The sequence below is a fragment of the Dipodomys merriami genome, unplaced genomic scaffold (genome assembly GCF_024711535.1).
Source record: "Dipodomys merriami isolate MVZ:Mamm:240054 unplaced genomic scaffold, mDipMer1.0.p SCAF_27, whole genome shotgun sequence".
In the NCBI taxonomy this organism is placed as follows: Eukaryota; Metazoa; Chordata; class Mammalia; order Rodentia; family Heteromyidae; genus Dipodomys; species Dipodomys merriami.
Window position 1 is genome coordinate 6,485,571 of NW_027204159.1, and position 22,187 is coordinate 6,507,757.

The following is a 22,187-nucleotide window of genomic DNA, read 5'->3' on the forward strand; positions in this document are numbered from 1 at the left end:
TGATTTTTCAGGTCTCCAGGTATGCTTTTCATGCTGTTGTTTTAACAGCTTTATTGAGGCATACTCCATACACCATACAGTTTACCCAGTTAAAGAATATAATTCAAGCTGGGCGCAATACTAGCTACTCAGGAGGCTGAGATCTGAGAATCGCGGTTCAAAGCCAGACTGGGCAGGAAAGTCTGTGAGACTCTAATCTCCAATAAACCACTAGAAAACCAGAAGTGCTGCTGTGGCTCAAAGGTAGAGTGCTTGCCTTGAGCTGAAGAGCCAAGGGACAGTGCTCAGACCCAGAGTTCAAGCCCCACAATGAATCAAAAAAAAAAAAAAAGGAATATAATTCAGTGATTGTTAAAATATTTACAAATATTCTAGAACACTTTCATCTCTCCAAGAAGAAATTCTAAGCTCTTTAACTATCATTTTGTCCCCCTTTCAGCCCTAAGCAACCTCTAATATACTTTTTTTTTTTGGGGGTCCGGTCGTGGGGCCTGAACTCTGGGCCTGGGTGCTGTCCCTCAGCTCTTCAGCTCAAGGCTAGCGCTCTACCACTTGAGCCACAGCACCACTTCTGGCTTTTTTTCTTTTTTTGTTTTATGTGGTGCCGAGGAATCGAACCCAGGGCCTCATGCATGCAAGGCAAGCGCTCTACCACTGAGCCACCTTCCCAGCCCCCTCTAATATACTTTTTGTCTCTATAGATATCCCTATCTGAACTTTCATATCCTTAGTCCATTTTCTGTCACTATGCCAAAATATATGTGTCCGGTACTATAAAGAAAAGAGATTTATTTGACTCACATGATCCCTTGGCTGTGTCCCAACATGGTAAATAACATTATCATGGTGGTAACGTGTAAGAGAGAGAGCATATGGTGAGAGAGGAAGACAGGGAGCAGACTGCCTTGTTCTTTTTGAAAACCTACTCAAAGGAATGAACTGCAGTCCCAGGAGAACTATATTAATTTCTTCAGAGGGCAGTGCTCTCATGAGCATCTTAACGATAAATTACATTCAAGCCACAGGACACACAAATGGAATCAAACAATAGTGGCCTAGGTGGTGGTGGTGGTGGTGGTGGTGGTGGTGGTGGTGGGGTGTGTGTGTGTGTTCTTTTTGGACTCAAGGGCAAAAGACATCAAGGAAAGAAGCGAGGAGAGGACAGATGGAAGAGAGACAAGACTTCTGGTTATGATGTCAGACTCCAAGCAAATGGGCTTCCCCTCATCCTTTGCCTTCCATCCATCTGCAGGTTGTTTTGTTTTCTTTTTACAACCTCCACTATTATTATTATTTTTTTTTTTTTTGCCGGTCATGAGGCCTGAACTCTGGGTCTGGGCACTGTCCCTCAGCTCTTCAGCTCAAGGCTAGCGCTCTACCACTGGAGCCACAGCGACACTTCCGGCTTTTTCTGTTTATGTGGTGCTGAGGAATCGAACCCAGGGCCTCATGCTTACAAGGCAAGCGCTCTACCGCTGAGCTACCTTCCCAGCCCCCTCCACTATTATTTTTGTTGCTACTTCCACAATTTTGTATTTGTGGGTGTAGAAACATAACTATAGAAAAAAAGTTGATATTAATGGTAAAAGAACACAAAAATTAATCTACTACCATCAATTCAGAATTTAGAAGTATTTAGAAAATATTTTTTAACTCACAAAAGAAGAAATTATCATCTGAATCTCCTCCACGGGATACTGACTGGCCTATACTTAAAATTGGTGACCACAGTCCCCATTCCTCACCCTCCCTTATTGGTCGTGTTGCTTGAACACTGGTCCTGGGCCCTGTCCTTGAGCTCTTCAGCTCAAAGCGAGTGCTCTACCACTTGAGCCATAGTGCCACCTCCATTTTTCTGGTGGTGAATTAGAGATAAGAGTCTCACAGACTTTCCTGCCCAGGTTGGCTCTGAACTGTGATCCTCGGATCTCAGCCTCCTGAGTAGCTAGGAGTACAGGTGTGAGCTACCAGCAGCCAGTGACCAGTTTTTTTGTGTGTGCTGATCCTAGGGCTTGAACTCAGTCTGGAAGCTAGATTACAGGCGTTAGCCAGCAGCACCTAGTTCCCTACATAAATATTGCCTTGTACCTCAAATAATTTGTGAATCCAATCATCATAAGGTTATAGATCCCTTTGTCTCCAAAAACACTCCTCTCTGTGCACAGCCACTTTCTCCTCTCCTTTCTTCTGTTTCTGTCTTTCTTTCTGTCTCTCACACACACACCTCTCATCTTTTCATGAATCTAAGGGTTGCTCTGCTTTTTCCACTTTGTGGGTTTGGAAGGCAAGATAGCAAAATATATGGGATGTCAATGTAATTTCTCCTTTGGCAGAGCTTTGTAGGACAATTACCCACCCAATCTGCTGGTTTTATAGTTCTCATAACCCTCCTTTATGAATACACTGTGACAGGCGGATGCTGCTTTGATTAAGGCAGCAGTCTTCAGCCACATTTTATTTAACTGCAAAACAGAGCTCCTGCCTACAAAGCCAACACTAACCATGTGACTTTATAAATTACTGTACTTATGTAAGCCCTAGCCCGACCAACTCCATTAAAACTGGGGAGGACTGAGGCTTGCCATTTTTCCAGTGGTTCTTTGGCTCTATAGCCTAGGGTCTCTTGTTGGAAATCCATTAATCCACTGGGGGCTCTGAGCTATTTTTTTTAAAGGAGGTTATAATAGGGTCTGGGTGCACAAGAAGCACCACTCTTTTTTCCATTATAAAACAGCAGAGAAGGTGGATAGTAAAGGATACTGGCAAATGTCAAGGGCAGTGGATGCTTTCCAAAGGTTTGCCTGGCTATGGTGCCAGGCACAGCATCTCAGCAGGGCCTCTAAACTTCTAAACAAGGGATATTGGAAAGAGAGAAGTTCTATAATTTAGGGAATTGCAAAATGGATTTAGAAATTACTGTTGGTGAGACTAGCCTGTTGTTCTCCAGCAATACCATCCGTTTAGCTGGACAGAATCATGACTCAACCAGTGACAAAACTGTCAGCATTCAGAAGAAATCCTGATAATGTGGAGCAGTGTCTGTTTAGACGAAGGATATGGCCTCATTGGCATAAGAGCAGCAAAAACTTGTCAAAATCAGTTATTTTTTAGCCGCTGCAAGTCAGCTAAGAATTCCACAGTGGACATCAGGAATACTGCAGGGGTAAGTGATAGGACAGATTGGCCAGAAAGCCTTCTGGAGACTGGACCAAGGTGACCTGTAGTATGTACCTGTGTGGGTGGGAGATGCATTGTCCAAGTGAGCGCACAGTGTCGCAGAACAGCAGCAGGAGGATCTGCGTGGGATCTGCAAAAGCGTGGGCTAGACTTAAAGCTACCAAAAGACACAACACGTATGCAAAAACACCCGCCACTCAGGCACATTAAAAGCAGGCATTCGGTTGGTTCCTACCACCACAAAGGACGTTCTCTTTTTAGTAGTAACAAGAACAGCGCCCCTTTTACATAAGAAATGAAATGTAAATCTGCCCACCAAATGTAGCAGTTGTTTAAACTCCAGTCCTTTCCCAATATCCAAGACGTAGCTCCGATCCACAGCTCCAGTCCACCACTTTCCTGGCTTTTCATTAAACCCGGCCTCTCCTGGGCGAGAAACCCCGCCCAAAAGTCCTGCCCCGCGCTCCGGGGTGGGGCTCCTATCAGCTTCCTGCTGCCCTTTCGCCTCTGGCCTGTAACGTGGTGGTTGCGTCTTGCGGTGCTCCGTTCATGTGCGGGTGAGTGTGGGCTAGGTTGTGAGGAAGAAGCCTAGGAGGTTTACCAGCTACGGTCGAAAAGGAGTGGGAGGGCTTCTGCAGGGCGAAATTAGGGTTAGTTTCCTTGGGACCCCAGGCTTGGAAGGCATCTTGTAGAGAGGCTGGGAAACAAATCCCAATGTCGCCACTTGGGTTCTACTGGGTTCTTACTGGAAATTCACCCAGCGAGACTCGAGCCAATCTCGAAAGCTTCTCCAGGCGCCGCGGGCAGAGATTTGGGAAGGTTTGTGAGATCCACGTGTTTGGGCGGAACTGGCCCTGAAAGGGGCAGGCCAGTTTTACACTCGATTTTTAGGCCTGACCGGTTAACCCCAACTCATTTTTTTTTCCTATTCATTTACACTAACTTGATGTAGCAGGCACTGGTAGCTCGCGCCTGTAATCCTACTCAGGAGGTGAGATCTAAGGATCACGGTTCAAAGCCAGCCCGGGCAGGAAAGTTCGTGAGACTCTTCAGTTAACTACCAGAAAACTGGAAGTGTAGCTATGGCTCAAAATGGTAGAGCACTAACCTTGAACAGAAGAGCTCCGGGACAGCGCTCTGGCCCTGCATTCAAAACTCACATACCACAAAAATACTTTTAAAAAATGTTATCTGGGTGAGATTAGTTGCAAAATGGCCAGAAAAAAAAAAGTAATGGCTTAGATGAACGGGACTGATCATGGTGAGTGTGTAGAAATAGTTTTTTCTTGGTGCCGGCCTGGTCTTTGAACAGGCCTGGGTGGTGTCCTTGAATTTTTTTTCTCAAGGATAGTGAACTACCACTTTAATCACAGCTTCAACTGCTTTTTTAGCAGTTAACTGAATGTAGTCACATACTTTACTGCTCAGGCCGGCTTGAACCAAAATACTCTAAGCCTACCAAGTAGCTAGGATTTACAGGCCCTGTCCCTGAGTTCTTCAGCTCAAAGGCAAGCGCCCTACCACTTGAGCCACAGCGCCACTTCCGGTTTTCTGGTGGCCATGTGGAGTCTGACGGCTTTTGTGCCAGAGCTAGTTCTGAACTACAGTCCTCAGCCAGCCTCCTGAGTAGTTAGGGTTACAGGCGTGAGCCACCATTGCCTGGCATGAACATTTTTGAAAACGTGTTGATTATTACTTTTAAATCAGTAGTGGAGGTCGTGGAAACATAACTACCACTAGTCCCTTTGAGTTCTCCAGGAACCAGTAGCAAGCTATTTGCAACAAAGAAGTCCAGTATTTTAAGTGTTCAGTTAATCAGCAAGAGGGGGAAATTGGAAGTGTAGTTGAATTGTGGCACCAGTCTTGGGGTCTATTCATTCAACATTGTGAATGGTGGGATCTGCTCATGACTGTAAATGGAGATCCAATCTAACTTGGGGTTTCCTGCTTGCCTAGGCATATACTATACTGCCTTAGATCCCTTTTTCCATTGATTTTTTTTGTTTTGTTTTTGGTTGTGGGGCCTGAACTCTGGGCCTGGGCACTGTCCCTCGGCTCTTCAAATCAAGGGTAGTGCTCTACCATGTGAGCCATAGTGCCAGTGCAACCTCCTTTCTGATTATGTGGTGCTGAGGAATCAAACCCAGGGCCTATTGCATGCAAGGCAAGCACTCTGACCACTGAGCCACCTTCCCAGCCCTCCATTGACTACTTTTGAGTTAGGTTCTGGTATTAATGTCCTGGCCACTCTAGACTACCGTTTTATGCTTCCTGGTGTCACTAGGGATGACTTGCATGCCACTGCATCCAGCCATTAGTGAGGCCTAGGCCTTGAAACTTGCCCAGGCTGCCTACTGGATCGTCACCTCATGAGTAGATAATACAGGTTTGAGCCAAGTTCTGCTCTAAGTAACACTTATTTTCAGTGTCTGGCCCTATATCAGTTTTTATTAGCCCTTGGCCTTTCTAGTTAATCTTCATCCATTACTTTCCCTGGGTAACTGCACGTTCTGATTGGTGGTTTTTTTTTTCATGCTAGTATTGGGGCTTGAACTCTGCATGGATGCTGTTCCTTAGCTTTTTCTGATCAAAGCTAGTGCTCTTACCATCTAAACTTCATCTCCAATTCTGGATTTTTGCAGGTTAGTTTAAGTCTTTTGAGTTTGTCTGCCCACAATGGCATCAAACCTAAATTTTCAGATCTGTCTCTTGAGTAGCTAGGATTACAGGTGTGAGCCGCCAGTACCTTGTCTCACCCTGATTCTTGATAGCATTTCTGTGAATATAGCTCGTGATACCACATATGCTGAGGCTTAATCTTATATTCTATTTAAATATCCCAAGGACTGTACAAAGCATTATTCATAATCTCTTAGGTGACAGGTACAGTTACTTACTGAGTCAGCTGGTATGTGCTAGAGCTAGATTTTTCTATTGTTGACAAGACTGTAGATATACTGTTGAACTGCTGTGATACAAAGGTTATGAAAAAGATAAGAAAACAAATCTAACCAAGGATAAGCTGTTCTATTGTCCACTATTGTTTCTGTGTCTCCAGCCTCACAAAGTTAAGAGATCTTGGGGAATGAGGTGAGTTGCATATGTGTGTTTTGATATCAAGACTAACCTAGAGTGCTTTGGTTTCAGAGTAGCCAGCTGTGGAATTCAGGCACATGTGAGGTGAGTACAACTTAATTATCTCTTTTGCCCCAGCTGTAGGCAGCTGCCTAGGTTGAACATTGTACCTAGGCATGTGTTACACTGCTGGGAGAACAGCAGCCAATAGCTGGTTGGCATTCTGGGCCTGGTTCATGCCAACTCTGTAGTTAACTATACCAGGATGTCAGCATAATTTATTATTCACTAAGTTTAAATCTGCAAGAGCATGGCTTGAGTGGGAAACGTAAAATCCACACCTGAGTTGCTCTGGTCTAACAGGTGTGGGCAGTATAAAATTACCTGAGTTACACATTGGATACAGGAAAAGTAAGCCTGCCAGGGGTATATTAATAGAAGTCAAGCTTTAATTTTTTTAGTGCCTACAGATAGCACAAAAGATGCCTGATAAAGGGAGTTAATGGGATTTTGCTTTCATTAAAAGTGATAATTAGTTATTGGAAAACAGGCAGTCAGGAAATTGAGGCCTATGTAACTTGCAGACACCAGGATAAGGTGGTAAACCAGAACCAATGTGACAACTAAATGGGGCTAGAAAAGAAATGGGAAATAAGGACAGCACTCAGTCTTCACTGCTGGACTTTATAACTTAAAGGAGACCTACCAATCAAAAAGCCCTCTTGAAGGGGTTAATTTTTCCTACTTAACCCATGACCAAGAAGACTAGGTAAGATGGCTGAGATGGACTCATGCTTGCAGGGAGCCAGGGTAAACGCCATTACAAGATGGCGCCCGCTTCCTTGCAGCTTTGAGGTAAACAACTCCATATTAGGCAGTGCTTGGCGGGACTGTGGGTCCCGGGCTTCGCGCATGTGCAAGCCATTTAGAGCCCTTAGCCAATCCCGTGGCACCTGGTGACGGTGAAAGGCAGACAACCAATGATGGAACGACCCGTGTTCCTACTCCCTATATAAGCGGCCACATTTCCATACACGGGGTCTCTCGCTCAAGCTCTCCTATCAACTCAAAAGCTCTCCAATAAAGTGTGATCTGAGAAGACTCCTGGTGTGGTGGTCGTTCTTCCTCGCTGGCCGAGAAGGCGTTCGCTGCACATGCTATCTTTTTCTTGTTTTTGTTTTTTTTGCCTGTTGTGGGGCCTGAACTCTGGGCATGGGTGCTGTCCCTCAGCTCTTCAGCTCAGGGCTAGAATTCTACCACTTGAGCTACAGCGCCACTTCTGGCTTTTTCTGCTTATGTGGTGTTGAGGAATCCAACCCAGGGCCTCATGCATGCAAGGCAAGCACTCTAACACTGAGCCACCTTCCCAGCCCCTCATGCTATCTTTTTACCCCTAATTTCCTGTCTAGCCTAAATTCTTTTGCTAGATACAAACTTAGCTGCCCTCAATTTCTTGTAACATGTTTGGTACACTGTCAAGGAACTTAAGGATAGATTGTCTTTCTGGCTTGGATTCATTAAAAGGTAAAAAAAAGTACATAGGTCCCTATTACCCAATACCCTCAGCAATTGTTATGAGATGGCCTTCCCTTAAAAGGACTGTCAGACTGTTACTATCACTAGATCACTAAGCCATATTTGCTTCCCTTCCTTAGGGTGTCTTGAAAATAGAGCACATCTTCACCGTTTTAAAGAGAAACACTGGCAGGTGGACAATGCACGTCGACTTGTCAGGTAAATGTCTGTTTTTTCCAACATTGGCTACCCGTTGAAGCCAGGCCTGTTGACTAGTTAATAGCCATCAGGAAATAATTATTTCCCTCTAACAAGTTGTATTTGTCTTGCTTTGATCACAGCTAGATCTCAGTGTTCTGTGCAAGAACTCTATGGTAGAAAAAAATACTGAAAATATATGAGAACATCCCAACTAGTGATGCGAGTATATGTGACTTGTATTTGGAATACCTGTGTGTCTGAAACAATGCTAAGTTATTTGAGGATTAATCCAGCAGTTGTCAGCTATCCAGACTACTGTGGTGCCTGTGATTGTGTTACACTGTTGGAAGAACAAACACTGTTTTGAGGTTTGCTCCATACACTGTTTTGGTGTTGGGGCAAAGTGCCTTTGGACAGTGTTTTGCACCTCTGAGAGTGGAATGACTTCTCCTATGGAGTTGGTCCTAGTCTGGGTGCAAACAGATTTTTTATTGTTAGGAAAAGAGCAGTAGTAGAATGTCATGGGAAAGGCCCTGTGTTCAATCCCTAGCACCTTAGAGATAATTTATAATACTTTCTTGAATTATGAGAAACCTGTTTTCATTACTGTCTTTGACAATGTCTGGCTAAGACAGTCCTACTGTGCAACTAATTCAAGATAACACTAAGGCCCAGTGCTCAGATCTGTAATCCTAGCTACTCAGGAGTCTTACGATCTACGGGTCCAGGTTCAAAGCCATCCTAGACAAAAAATATCGTGAGACTCATCCAATTAACCAGCAAAATACAGGGCCAGACATAGCTGAAGTGGTAGAGTACCAGCTGTGAGTTGAAAAGTCTAGGTGACAGTGCAAAGGTCCTAACACAGTACCTTCATTTTTTTAAGTATTAGCATTGCTGTTGAAGAGCACAGGTGCAAGCTTAATGCCCTAGCTCAAACAGTAAATATTTTCTGCTTCTGTTGCCATTGAACAATGTGTTAACAAATGAGCATGGCTATGGGCACTAAAATTGGAATTGCATGCAATTTTCAGTGTCAAAATTCTGTTTGCCACCAACGCACAATGCCTATATGCATCTGATCATATAAATGAACTCCAGAAAACTGAAACAAGAGGTTTTTTTTGTCTAGTGTGTATAGTTACCTGCCTTTGGGAGGACAATGGGGGCAGAAACGGAGGGCCAAAGAGTGAGCAAATACAGCACTGATACTCAGTAGAAACTGTTAAAAATGAACTATACAACTTAAAGGGGATAATGGGAGGGAAACCATAAGGAAAGGGATGACATCCCAACTTACATAACTAAACCCTTCTGTCATCTTTATAATTTAAAAATGAAAATCTTTTTAAAATTCTGTTTTCAGGGGCCATTAGAAACAGGGTAGCATGTTAGAATTTGCCCGTGGCCTTTGCCAACCCCTGTTTATAGAGTGAAATTCAACCCTTGAGCCTTCCATCCTTTTTCCTCTGGTTAGCCTGGAATTCAGTGCTATTTTTCTGCTTCCTATGGTAGATGAGAAAACAAATGCTATGTCACTAGGATTACAACAGGTAGGTGTGAGCTATCATACCTGGTTTTTCCACTTACGAAAAAAACAGTCTTCAAATTTTAGCTACTACAGAGCCTTTGATCACAGTGTCCTTAGAAATGGTTTTGTCATAAAAAGCCTATAGGGTAATTTTGTTGGTGGTACCTTTTTTGTTTAGGGATTCAACTCATGGCTATGACTTTCCACTTGACAACTCCTCTATACCATTTAATCTACTGTATTAAGTGAGCAGATTGCCTTTTGACCACAGTAGGGCTACTACTATGATAGAGGCTCCTATGTTGCTACTTTGCAGTGTATCCCTGTCCTTGTCTGTGTTGGTTTTAGTAATATAATCATGAGATTTAATAGGATTTCTTAATTGACTTGGTTGTTTTTTTTTTTAAGCAAAGGAACTTATGCCCTGGTGAGTCTAAGAAGAAATGTAAGAAGACATTTATTTGGGGTCAAGTGGTTCACATCTGTAATCCTAGCACATCCAAAGGATAATCATTTGAAGCCAACTCAAACAGAAGTCCTCAAGATTCTCATCTCCAAAACACCCACCAAAGATCAGCCTGGAAACATGGGTCAGGTGGTAGAGTGCAAGCCAAGCAAGTACAAAACCATATCCGCAAAAATATTAACACAAAACACCCAAAGTAGCTTTAAAGTCATGACTACCCTTTATCATTCTTTTCCCATACCGTTCTGTGATGGAAACAATTAGATTGACAGGATATACAAGCTGCCGAGCTGTCATAGACAGAAGTTAACGAAAGAACCCTCATTTTGTGAGGGAGAAAATATTAAAGGTAAGTTGGGGACTAATTAATAAGTACTATTCTCAGTGCCCCCACCCCCTTTTTTGGTTACTGGTTATGTAGGGAACTCAGAAGCTGAGCATTAAGACTAGGAAAGGGTTAAGAGGTTGGACTGCTACCTCACCAGTGCTCAGAAGGCTGTCAACTGGACCCTATGAAAGTTGAGATAAATGTCTAAGTCACAGCCCTGCTTGGTGTCAATTAACACTGGGTACACAAACTCTGTCTTTTTATGTTGATGACTGTAATATCAAAATATGTTAAGACCTTATTTTCTACATGTATAGCCTGTTTGGATCTATAGTAACCTTCCTTGTACTAAACCAAATAAATAAGTTTGCCTGGTACTCATGTGCTGATGAGTCTTAAGCCTTGAGCCTCCTGGTCCCCACTTGCTCTACTCTTTTTCAGTTCCAGTATTCCATCCTGCTGCTGTAGGTTTTTTTGTTTTTTTGGTTGGTTGTGGGGCTTGAACTCAGGGCCTGGGCACTGTCCCTGCACTCTTCAGCTCAAGGTAAGCACTCTACTGCTTGAATCACAGCACCATTTCTGTTTTTCTATTGGTTTATTGGGGATAAGAGTCTCAGACTTCCTGCATGGGCTGGCTTTTTGAACCATGATCCTCAGATCTCAGCCTCCTGAATAGCTAGGATTATAGGCATGAGCCACCAGCGATGCCTACTCTAGGTTTTGTTTTTGGTTTTTTTTTTTAATTCAAAAAATTACATTGAAATTTTGGATCAGGTCTCAAATTTCAATCAAGGAGAATAAGCCCAGGGGGGATAATTCTGCAAAACCCAAAGGGACAGAAAACAAGACTAAGTGCCTAGGAATCCACACAAAGGAAAACAACCTGCCAAGAGGAACTAATTAGGACCTAAAGTAGTGAAAATTATTTCTGTGAGTCTTGTGCTTAATTAGGGCTTTATGGCCAGCCCCAGTTACTGGAACTATCAAATTGCTAGAAAGCAGTTTCAGTGAACTAACAAATGTAATGCTTTTAAGTCTCTGCTTAAAGCTAGGCAGCCTTGGCTCATACCGCTAATCCTAGCTACTCAGAAGGCTGAGATTTAATGGCTTCAGGTTGAATCCAGCCTTTGCAGAAAAGTCCAGGAAACCAATTAGTCACCAAAAAGGTATAAGTGGAAGTCTGGTTCAAGTGGAATGGGACAAGTGTTGAATGAAAAAGCTAAAAGACAACACCGAGGCCTTGAGTTTAAACCCTAGCATTGGCACACATGCACATACACACAAAAAAATCTTAACAACATCTTTCTCATAAGTGCGGTCATATTAATCAAGTTGCCTAAAGACTAGTTCAAAGTTTGATCTATTGCTTGATCATCTCTAGTTAATGATCCTTGGGGTGTTAATGTTTTGTGCTGCCAGGAACTAATAGTTTACCCTTGTAATCCTATCTGTTTGGAAGGATCATAGTTGTGTCAATTTAGGGAAATGTAACTCAGCCTCTTGGATTTTTCAGCTCAGAACTAGTACTCTACTGCTTAGTTTATACCTCCACTTCTAAGGCTAATGACATGAGGCCAGCTATGGCATACATGCAAGAATCCCTTCTCTGCTTTGATTGCCTAATGTAATTTAAGACAATAACAAGCTCGGTGACCTTCAAGAAAATAATGTGAGCAAGATAAAGAACCAGGTCTGGGAAGGTGGCTCAGTGGTAGAGCACTTGCCTTGCATGCACGAGGCCCTGGGTTCGATTCCTCAGTACTACATAAGAAGAAAAGGCTGGAAGTGGTGCTGTGGCACAAGTGGTAAAGTGCTAGCCTTGAGCTGAAGAGCTGAGGGATAGCGCCCAGGCCCCAAGACCGGACCTAAAAAATAAAAGAACCAAACATTCCACTGTACACGGAAAAGGCGTACCATTGCTTCAATGGGAGGTGCTACATACAAGTGGGTCTTGTGGATTTTAGCAAAAATATGGGCATGCTATTGAATTGTCTTTACTAAAACATGTACTTAAACTGAAAAGCAAAAGGTTCCCTTAATGTTACTAGCTGCTAGATCATAGGCAAACTTTTCTTGATTATGGGATTTTTGGAGTGTGGCACAAAGTATCTCCATACATATTAACTGCTAAATGTAAAATTATTGGTCTCAGGCCTGTTACTCAGACCATTAACGAATTGCAGTTTCAAAAATAATCTAGGGATATAACAAAGGTAGAGCACTTGCAATCCATGGGTGATACCCTGTATTTGATCTCAGGCACCACAAAAACAAATATGTATTATTGGTATTAACAGCATATTCACCAGTTGAAGGTTTTAAGGGATTTTGTCCTCCATATTCAACCAGGGACTCAACTCAGGTCCAGAGTTAATACCTTGTAATTAAAAATCCATCATTTAGGTGAGTTAAACTTTACTTTAAACCTCTCACAGTCTCATCAGAAATTGGCTTTGAAGATTTTTAGGAGCATCTCATCTACTCTCAAGTAACCCAAGTGCCAATAAAGTGCTTGATGTATCTCACAGCCAGGTTTTTTGTGGGTTTTTTTGGGTCCAGTCATGGGGCCTGACTCGGCTTGGGTGCTGTCGTCCCTCAGCTCTTCAGCTCAAGGCTAGTGCTCTACCACTTGAGCTACAGCACCACTTTCCGGTTTTTGTCTTTTTGCTTATGTGGTGCTGAGGAATCAAACCCAGGGCTTCAGGCATGCAAGGCAAGCGCTCTACCACTGAGCCACCTTCCCAGCCCCAACGGCTATGTTTCTTAGTGCCCCATCACATTTAGTTTTCCTGTGATGATTTGCTGAAAAAGTGACTTTTCTTTTCAGTCAGAAGATGGCATAGCCTTCTGGAAACATTTGAGAAGATTTGACTGACAGACCCTAGAGTTGAAGACATTTAGCCAATAGAAATACGGAGCACATGGTATTTCAAATGGAAATTAGATTAAGATTAGTAAGGTCCCCTCTTAAACTTTTAGCTCCTAAAGCCAGCTCAAATCTCACTTTGGGGCAATTCTTGAAACCTAAATGCCTTCAAGCCTTTATCATGTACACTGGAGTTGCAGTTCAACTTAATCACTGTGGACATTCCTGAAACCCTAGCTATGCAGAAAGAAGGCTGAGACCTGGGAATAATGGTTCATAGCATAACAAAGCCCATTTCTACTACATTGGGTACTCAGCCCACTTCCCCACTAAACTGGAAATGTTACCAATGTCTTGAAATACTTTATTTAGTCTTCATCTTCACTCATCACATTGTCCTTAAGTATGGTTTTCAGAGTGTGCATTTTTATATGGGTTAATATCTAAACTATCTTCAGTATCTAAACCATCTTCAGTTGACTACTGTGTTCTCCATGGATGCAGAAAATTTTTTCAAAATCTGACAGTAAGCTCTAAGTCTTGAATCTCAGGTGTTTGGCTGCTTGTCCCACTGCATTTACAACCTCAAGACGTTTTTTTCTCTACCTCTTTAGACTTAAGGTTAGTTTCTCAAAAGCTGCCTGTGAAAGCACTGGGTTTCATAACATATTTGTGCCTAAGTACTGCCTCATTTTCTTCACATGGTTATCAAATATTAGCTTAAACTTAAGTTTTTAATATTCTCATAGCTCAGATTACCCCAATTCATAACACTATTGGTTCAGTGTTTAATACAAGCCCCCAGAGGACAAGACTGATAGTCTTGATTTTTGGTTTTTTTTTTGCTCCTCATGGGCCTGAATTCGGCCTGGGCGCTATCCCTCAGCTCTTCAGCTCAAGGCTAGCACTCTACCACTTGAGCCACAGTGCCAATTCTGGCTTTTTCTTTTGTGGTGTTGAGGAATCGCACCCAGGGCCTCATGCATGCAAGACTCTACCACTGACAAGGCAAGTGCTCTACCACTGAGCTACTTTCCCAGCCCCTGATGTGTCTTTTTTTTTTTGGGGGGGGGGTCCTGTTGTGGGGCCTGAACTCTGGGCCTGGACGCTGTCCCTCAGCTCTTCAGCTCAAGGCTAGCGCTCTACCACTTGAGCCACAGTGCCACTTCTGGCTTTTTTTCTTTCTGCTTATATGGTTGCTAGGGAATCGAACCCAGGGCCTCATGCATGCAAGTCAAGCGCCTTACCAATGAGCCACCTTCCCAGCTCCTGATGTGTCTTCTTAAATCTTAAAATAACCCAGCTTGTAACACCCTGTTGTTGTAGAACAACCAGGAATTTGCTGTGTTCTCCAGATAGACTTGCACATGTTCTGAGGTAAAATGTGTTTGTGTGTGTGCAGGTCCTGGGTGCTGTCCCTGAGCTTTTGTGCCCAAGGCTACCATTTAAGCCACCGCTTCACTACCGATTTTTTTTTTTTTTTGGTTGTTAATTGAAGATAAGATTATCACAGATTTTTCCTGCTCTGGCTAGCCTGAAACTTTGATCCTCAAGACTTGGACTCCTGGCTGGGCACTCGTGGCTTATGCCTGTAATCCTAGCTTACTCAGGAGGCTGAGATCAGAAGATCACGTTTCCTGAGACTTATCTCCAACTAACCACCAGAAAGTCGGAAGTGAGGATGTGGTTCAACGTGGGTAAAGCACTAGCCTTGAGGGGAAACGCTCAGTGACATTGCCCGGGCCCTGAGTTAAGTTCCACATCCGATTTTTAAAAAAAAATCCGGAGTACCTAGTAAGTTACCGTTGCCCAGCTGAGACTTTTTATTTTTTAATGGCTATACTCCTTCAGGAAACGCCCTGGAGCAATTCGTTTTTTTCATTATAAGTTTATAGTGTCTCATAGCATCTGAAGTAGGACAGTACCTTTCCGATTTTGAGAGGTTAATTGTGTTGCTCACCCATAGTAAGCATTCCGTAATTATTCATCATCATTAATTGTGCTGGAAAATTCCTTGCCCTCGACAGCTGAATTCTGTGGTTCGGGAGAGCTGTATTCTTTGCTTGTCTGAAATGGGGACGCAAATGGCTTCGGTGGCAGTCTTCGAGGGAAGGGGCTCTAAGTCTCTTGCTCCTACTTACTCTTCTGGACGGAAATTCCTTTTATTTAAAAACCAGTCGAAATGGTATCAATTCCCTGAAGTACCATCCGTCAGCAGATAACTGCACAGAGTGTAGAAATTAGGTTTACGCTAGAGACTCTCCGCCCTGCCAATACGCACCTTAAGTTTCGCACGTTGCTGTTTAGGGATGTGGGAGATAGATGCCTTTTGGGGAAAGGGACTCCAACTCAGAAGATAACTTGCCCATTTTCACGCCTCAGCCCCAGGAAGAAGAGTTAAATCTCGGGATCTGAGAGGAACGCCGCGAAAAGCGAGAACGAGATAAGGCGCGCACCGCAAAGGGGGAGGAGCCTGGCGCGCGCCGAACCGGGGCCCGAGGGGGGGGGGGTGGGACGAGCGCTCTCGCGAGAGTGGGTTAGTTCTTGTGCTGCAGCCGCTGCCGCCGCCTCTTGCCAGCGCCGTTGCTGCGGGGGATTGTGGGAGCCTCCGCGTCCCGCTCTCAGGGAGAGAGGTACCTCTCCTTTTCCCCTCTCCCTTTCCCTCAGGTAGGCGCGAAGCTGGTAAGAGTCGGGTGGGTGTCCGGGGGCGCTCTGCGTCCGCCGGGAGGGGGCAGCGACGGCGACTAGGGCCGCGGGGAACCGGCGGCGCGCCTTTATTGCTCGCTCCCGCTCGCCCGCTCTGCCTCCCTTCGCGCTGCGTATGTGAGCCGCCTAATCGGCGGCCGCCATGTTAGGAGCGCAGTGGCAGCGCAACCAGCCTCCTCAGGTGACGGAGGTGAGCGGTTCTTGAGGAAGACTCGCTTCCACCCAGTGGCCCGGGGTGCAGCGGGAAAGCCGGGGCTCCCGAGGTTTGCTTATCGGCCGAGCCTCACGCGTCTTGGGCTAACCGTAGGCGGGGGCGGGACAAGTCCGTTACACGCGGGCCGCCGCGCTGAGGGGGAGGGAGGAGCGCTTGAGGCCTGAGGGACCTACGGTCCGTTGGGGAACCTGCCGTTTGGGGCGGATAGTTAAAGCTAGCAAAGGCCTTGGGTAGCGCCAACCCCAAAGAGTGCGTTTGCCTTTTTCCTCTGAAAATGTGACCCCCCAAAATGGAGGATTTCTAACACTGGAAAGCTTTTTCTGTTTTGAGCTACGTGGGTTTTTTTTTTTTTTTCTGGTGTAGCTTTCAAGCCCATCCTCGCCCTTGGCTTCGTAGCACCCCCCCCTCCCCCATACACACTCGTTTTCCCTGCCCAGACGCCCGCGCGATTTTAGCCAGACATCTGGAACAACACCCCCCGCCCCCCCCCCAGTCTCGTAAAAATGGCCGAAAATGAGACGTTAACGCTTGTTTTTTCGTATTGCGTCGTGTATAAAAAAACCTGCACGCCGGGAGGCGGATTTGTTCCATGTTTGGTCAGTCGCCTCACATTCCTTTTCTCTGTGAACAAATACTGTTAGTCCAGGTTCATCTGGACAGGATCATGTTTTGTGGGACCTTCCGGTTTCCAGACAAAGGGTTTGGAGTACCATGATGTAGTAGCCGCACCGTTCTTTCCATTACTAGTTCTGTGCCATGCTCTGTATTTTACTTTCAGGGTGGATGACTATCCCCGAAATGTTGATCTTTCCTTATGGCTCGGTCTTGTGGAATAACGTCTTCTGTGGAATATTCCTATTGGATCAGTTACATGTTTTCAACTAAACATTTCTAGGACAGTTACGATATTCAGAATTGTTCTCTAGAATAATTTCTTGGAATAATGTGAGTCGTTGATTTCGTAGGTGGTGATCATGGGATTTTTGTATTGATACCGCTCTCTGTATTAAAGCTTGGTTTAAGATTTTACAATGGTATGACACGTTTTTCTCCCAGGTGAATTTGAACAATTGACTCTGCTGGCAAAAGAATTTTAGACTATTCACCCAAGTTTTCAAAATAAAAATCCCTTTAAAAGCTTATTATTTTACTAACAGTTTTGTCAGTGTATGCCATGTCTACTTATTTTTTCCTTTTTCTTTTTTTTTTTTTAAATTTTATTTCACAGCGTCTTACTATGTATCCCAGACTTGGCCTTGAACTCCTTGTCTCAGCATTCCCATTGCTAGAATTACAGACTGGTAGCACAATGCGCAGCTGTGGACATAATTTTCGAACATTACTTTAGAAGTCAGAAAGTGGAGGAAGCAATTTTGTTGCAAAAATATTCTGACAATTCCTTTTGCTCTGGAGTAAGCTGTTTTTGAAAACTAAATTAGATGCCATCGACTTTGAATACATAAAGATTGTTTTGGCTGATTATTAAGAATTGAAAAAGTTCATTTATTTACCCTTGAAGATTTTGTGATGAAGTTCTTTAAACCTCTTAGCACTAATTCTTACAGGTGCCCATAGAGGAAACATATCAAATGCTTTCCCTACTATTTATGTACAGCATTTATATAGTATTTTCAACTAATATGAAAGGATTTAACCAGTCTTCATGTGAACATTTATGTTAAGTGAGTCTAAACATACTGCTGATACTTTTAGGCCAAATATGTTTTACAAGTCAGTGACAGAAACTAAAATTTTAATAACATTTAGTGATGTTTTGTGGATATTTAGAAGTATCACAAAGTTCCAATCTAATATGTGGAAGATGTTAAATCAGTTACAAAGTTAGTATAAGTACTATCTGTGTTGTAGAACTCTTGTTCATTGGGTCTGGAAGAATTGTACTTAATGGAATTTGTCCTTGGATACAGTCAAAAGCTTTGTGCATATAAATGTTAATGGTTAGGCATGTTAAAAATCTGAGATTAAGGGGCTGGAAAGGTGGCTCAGTGGTAGAGCGCTTGCCTTGCATGCCTGAGGCCCTGGGTTCGATTCCTCAGCACCACATAAGCAAAAGAAAAAAGCTGGAAGTGGTGCTGTGGCTCAAAAGGTAGAGCGCTAGCCTTGAGCTGAAGAGCTGAGGGACAACGCCCAGGCCCAGAGTTCAGGCCCCACGACCCGACCCAAAAAGAAAAAAAAATCTGAGATTAAGGGTTGGGATGTTGGTAGTGGCAAAGCATTTGCCTAGCAAGTACAATATCCTTAATTCAATCACCAGTGTCAAAAAAAGAAAAAATCTGAGATTAGAGCTGTTCACAATGACTGAGAGCTGTAAGATTAGCTACTACACAAGAGGCTGATATCTGAGGATACCAATTCACAGCCAGCCACCAAAAGGAGGGAAGTGGAGCTGTGGTTCAAGTAGTAGAGTGCTAGCCTTAGGCAAAAAAGCTCAGACACTGGGGATGGAGGTATGGCTCAATTGGTAGCCAATGAAGCAAAATGGTCAGGTACCCAGTTTGAGTCCTGGTCTCAAAAAGAGAAAAGGAGAAAGAAAAAAAGTTCAGGGACAGAGCTCAGGCCTTGAATTGAAGCACCAGGACTAGGACAAAAATAAGATCTGAGATTTGTGCTAGGGGTATAGCCCACTGGTAGAGAACTTGCCTCACACACAAGGTCCTGTGTTCTTTCTCAGTACTGCAAATACAAACATTTGTGTTCTGTAATTGAAAAAGGTTTTATTAAGAAAATCTGCCAATTTTAGTGTAGAAATCAGTATCTATACAGCTACTTGATGCAGTATTTTTAGAGGGTAATTGAAATTTGTTAGGGTATATAACATCTACAAGAGAAAGTTGAATTTGTTATTAAGTTTGATTTTGTGTGCGTGTGTGTGCCAGTCCTGGGGCTTGAACTTGGGGCCTGGGCTCTAGCCCTGAGCCTCTCTATACTCCAGGCTAGCACTCTTATCACTTGAACCACAGCACCACTTTCAGTTTTCTGGTGGTCATATGGAGATAGGAGTCACAGACTTTCCTGCCAGGGCTGGCTTTTGAACCACAATCCTCATATCTTAGCCTTCTGAGTTGCGAGGATTACGGGCATGAGCCACTGGTGTCTCTCTCTCTCTCTCTCTCTCTCTCTCTCTCTCTCTCTCTCTCTCTCTCTCTCTCTCTCTTCTTTCTTTCCTTTCTTTCTTTCTTTCTTTCTTTCTTTCTTTCTTTCTTTCTTTCTTTCTTGTCAGTAGTAGGGTCTGAATTCTGGGCCTGGCCTCTATCCCTCAGCTTTTCAGCTTAAGGCTAGCACTCTACCACCTGAGCCACAGCACCACTTCTGGCTTTTTCTGCTTATGTGGTGCTGAGAAATTGAACCCAGGGCCTCATGCAAGGCAAGGCAAGCACTCTACCACTAAGCCACCTTCTCAGCCATTCACGTGCTTATATGTCACTAATTTTATACGTAATACAAAGGAGGGATTTTGTTGTTATATTCCTATATATTTAAGAGTGGGTCTCACTGGGTAACCAAGGCTGGCCTTGAACTGTCACTTATACTTGCAGCTTTCATTTAGTTTTTTAATGAGAAAAAGTAAATGTAAGTGCTAGCACTACTTAAGCAAGTCAGAATCTCATGTTTATTTTTCAGTATCTCAGGTATTTGTAGGAGGAATTAAGTGAGAAAAAATAGTGCTGTATTCAGTTCAAGAATTGGATAATAATTTGAAATGTTCTTATTAACACATCTGTTAAGAACATATATGTAGCCAGGCACTGGTTGTCCACACCTATAATCCTACCTACTCAAGAGACTGAGATCTGAGGATATCCATTGGAAGTCAACAATGACTGGAAAGTCATTACCTCCATTAACTAGCAAAAAGCTGGAAGTGGAGGTGTAGCTCAAATGATAAACATTAACCTTGTGCAAAAAAGCTCAGGGACTGTGCCTAGATCCTGAGCTCAAGCCCTGGAGCCAACACCAAAAAAGAAAAAGGCATATACATGTGGTTATTCTAAGGCTAACATTGTCCAGGAAAATAAAGTGTTGTGTACATAGTTTTTAGGCATATAGTATAGTTTTGCTATTAGATCATTATACATAAGAGCCCTGAAATTTTTCATGAAAATGTTTAGATGTAGGAAACTTTTTGTTTTCCTTTGTGGGTATTATATTAAAATAGTTAATATCCTTGGTACTGTAATTCACCTGAGAGGTGAATTAGATCTATGCAGGCATATTGCAGTGAAAAAGAAATTCAAATAGAAAATTCAGATAAGAATAATGTAGGGCATTATATAGTAATAGAGGCCCATCAGGTACAAAGCCCTAAGTTTGGTCCTTAAAACAGCCCCCAAAAATTAACACATTAAGTCAGTTTTGAGTACAGATTCTGCAGTTTTACAAATGTTTCTAGTTTTTTTGGTTTTTTTTTTTTCAAAATGTTTTATATGATAACAGTCTGTGGTTAAAGGGGAGACACATACCTCATAGTTTTGTTCCACAACACTTGTTTTCCGTATTTTTACAAAACAAAAAAACTGAGATGGCTCCCTAAATGGAGTTGCCAAATAGACAGTACTGTAAGATGTTGAGTTATTGGGAGAAGGGGTGGTAAGAATGGAGATGTGTTCAGTAGTAAGAGACAGAACTATATAGTAAATTTTTCATGTGGTGGGTTTTAAGTAAGAGAATGAAATGAGTAATGTTTTGTTGGTGATGTTGCAGAATAATACAAGGAAGGCATCTGAAAGGCAGAAGGGTTAAATTGTAGCTATAGCTTAAGGCTACATTCTGAAGGAAGAATAAGGAGGTGAAGACATAGGCCATAGAAAATGAAGAAAGAAGAGGTTTAATTTAGCCATTTTAACTAGAGTCAGCTTTTTTCCCTTGGTCATCTTCTGTAAAAGTTGTTACGAGGTTTGGCAGAGGGGCTTCTGTCTTTTTGCTGGGCAATTGGAGATGAGTCTCACCAACATTTTTCTGCTCTGGCTAACTTCAAACTAAGATCCTCCTCTTGAGTATCTAGGATTGCAAGCATGAGTCACCAGTACCTGACCAAAGGATTGATTGGGGGGGAGGGGGTCCTTTTAGCTGCTTTTCTTTTTGTAGTGATGGGTTTGAACCAAGGACTTTCAGAATGCTAATTATATTCACAGCCCCTAAATCTGGTTTTTCTTTTTCTTTTTTTTTTCCCCATCAGTCATGAGCTCAAGGCGAGCATTCTACCACTTTGAGCCACAGCTCCACTTCCAATTTTCTAGTGGTTATTGGATATGAGTCTCACAGACTTTTTTTTTTTTTTTTTGGTCCAGTCATGGGGCCTGGGCGCTGTCCCTCAGCTCTTCAGCTCAAGGCTAGCACTCTACCACTTGAGCCACAGCGCCACTTCCGGCTTTTTTCTTTTTGCTTATGTGGTGCTGAGGAATCGAACCCAGGGCCTCATGCAAGCAAGGCAAGCACTCTACCACTGAGCCACCTTCACAGCCCTCACAGACTTTCTTATCCAGGATGGCTTTGTTTTTGGGTTTTGTTTTTTGTTTTTTTTGTTTTTTGTTTTTTGTTGTTTTTTTTTTGTCAGTCGTGGGGCTTGAACTCTGGGCTTGGACACTGCCCTGCGCTCTTCAGCTCAAAGCGAGTGCTCTACCGCTTGAGCCATAGCACCACTTCCGGTTTTCTAGTGGTTTTTTTTTTGTTTTGTTTTGTTTGCCAGTCATGGGGCCTGAACTCTGGGCCTGGGTGCTGTCCCTCAGCTCTTCAGCTCAAGGCTAGCACCCTACCACTCGAGCCACAGCACCACTTCCAGTTTTTTCTACTTATGTGGTGTTGAGGAATCGAACCCAGGGCCTCATGCATGCAAGGCAAGCACTCTACCAGTGAGCCACCTTCCCAGCACAATAATTAATACTTGTTTCCTAGGACTATAGTTTTTTGGTTTTTTTGTTTTTGTTTTTGCCAGTCCTGGGACGTGAGCTCAGGATCTGAGCACTGTCCCTGAGCCTCTGTGCTCTACCACTTGAGCCACAGCAATTACTTCTAGCCTTTTCTGTTTATGTGGTACTGAGGAATCGAACCCAGGGCTTCATGCATGCTAGGCAAGCACTCTACCACTAA

At 43.4% G+C, this 22,187-nt stretch overlaps 1 protein-coding gene, 1 long non-coding RNA gene and 1 other non-coding gene across 13 annotated transcripts in view; all 3 read left to right on the top strand.

The window, feature by feature from the left end:
* The first annotated feature begins 3,662 nt into the window (after positions 1-3,662).
* On the top strand, positions 3,663-10,670 carry LOC138837380 (uncharacterized). Its single transcript, XR_011375309.1, has 4 exons — positions 3,663-3,734; positions 6,325-6,357; positions 7,908-7,986; positions 9,908-10,670. It is a non-coding gene; the product is annotated as an uncharacterized lncRNA (long non-coding RNA).
* LOC138837535 (small nucleolar RNA SNORA74) lies at positions 8,257-8,452 on the top strand. The gene has a single exon (XR_011375339.1). It is a non-coding gene; the product is annotated as a small nucleolar RNA SNORA74 (small nucleolar RNA).
* A 5,061-nt stretch (positions 10,671-15,731) lies between the features above and the next one.
* Matr3 (matrin 3) overlaps positions 15,732-22,187 on the top strand; it is a 33,236-nt gene continuing 26,780 nt past the window's right edge. For 4 of the 11 annotated variants that reach the window (XM_070036111.1, XM_070036118.1, XM_070036114.1 and 1 more), the window contains exon 1: positions 15,732-15,826. Coding sequence is in view for 2 of the 11 variants with exons in the window: in XM_070036121.1 (XP_069892222.1) it covers positions 16,008-16,055 (48 nt within the window). In the remaining 9 variants the exon portion in view is untranslated. Of the gene's footprint in view, positions 15,842-15,975; positions 16,056-22,187 lie in introns of those variants that run through there. The other 7 variants (XM_070036115.1, XM_070036121.1, XM_070036123.1 and 4 more) reach the window with 6 other exon arrangements.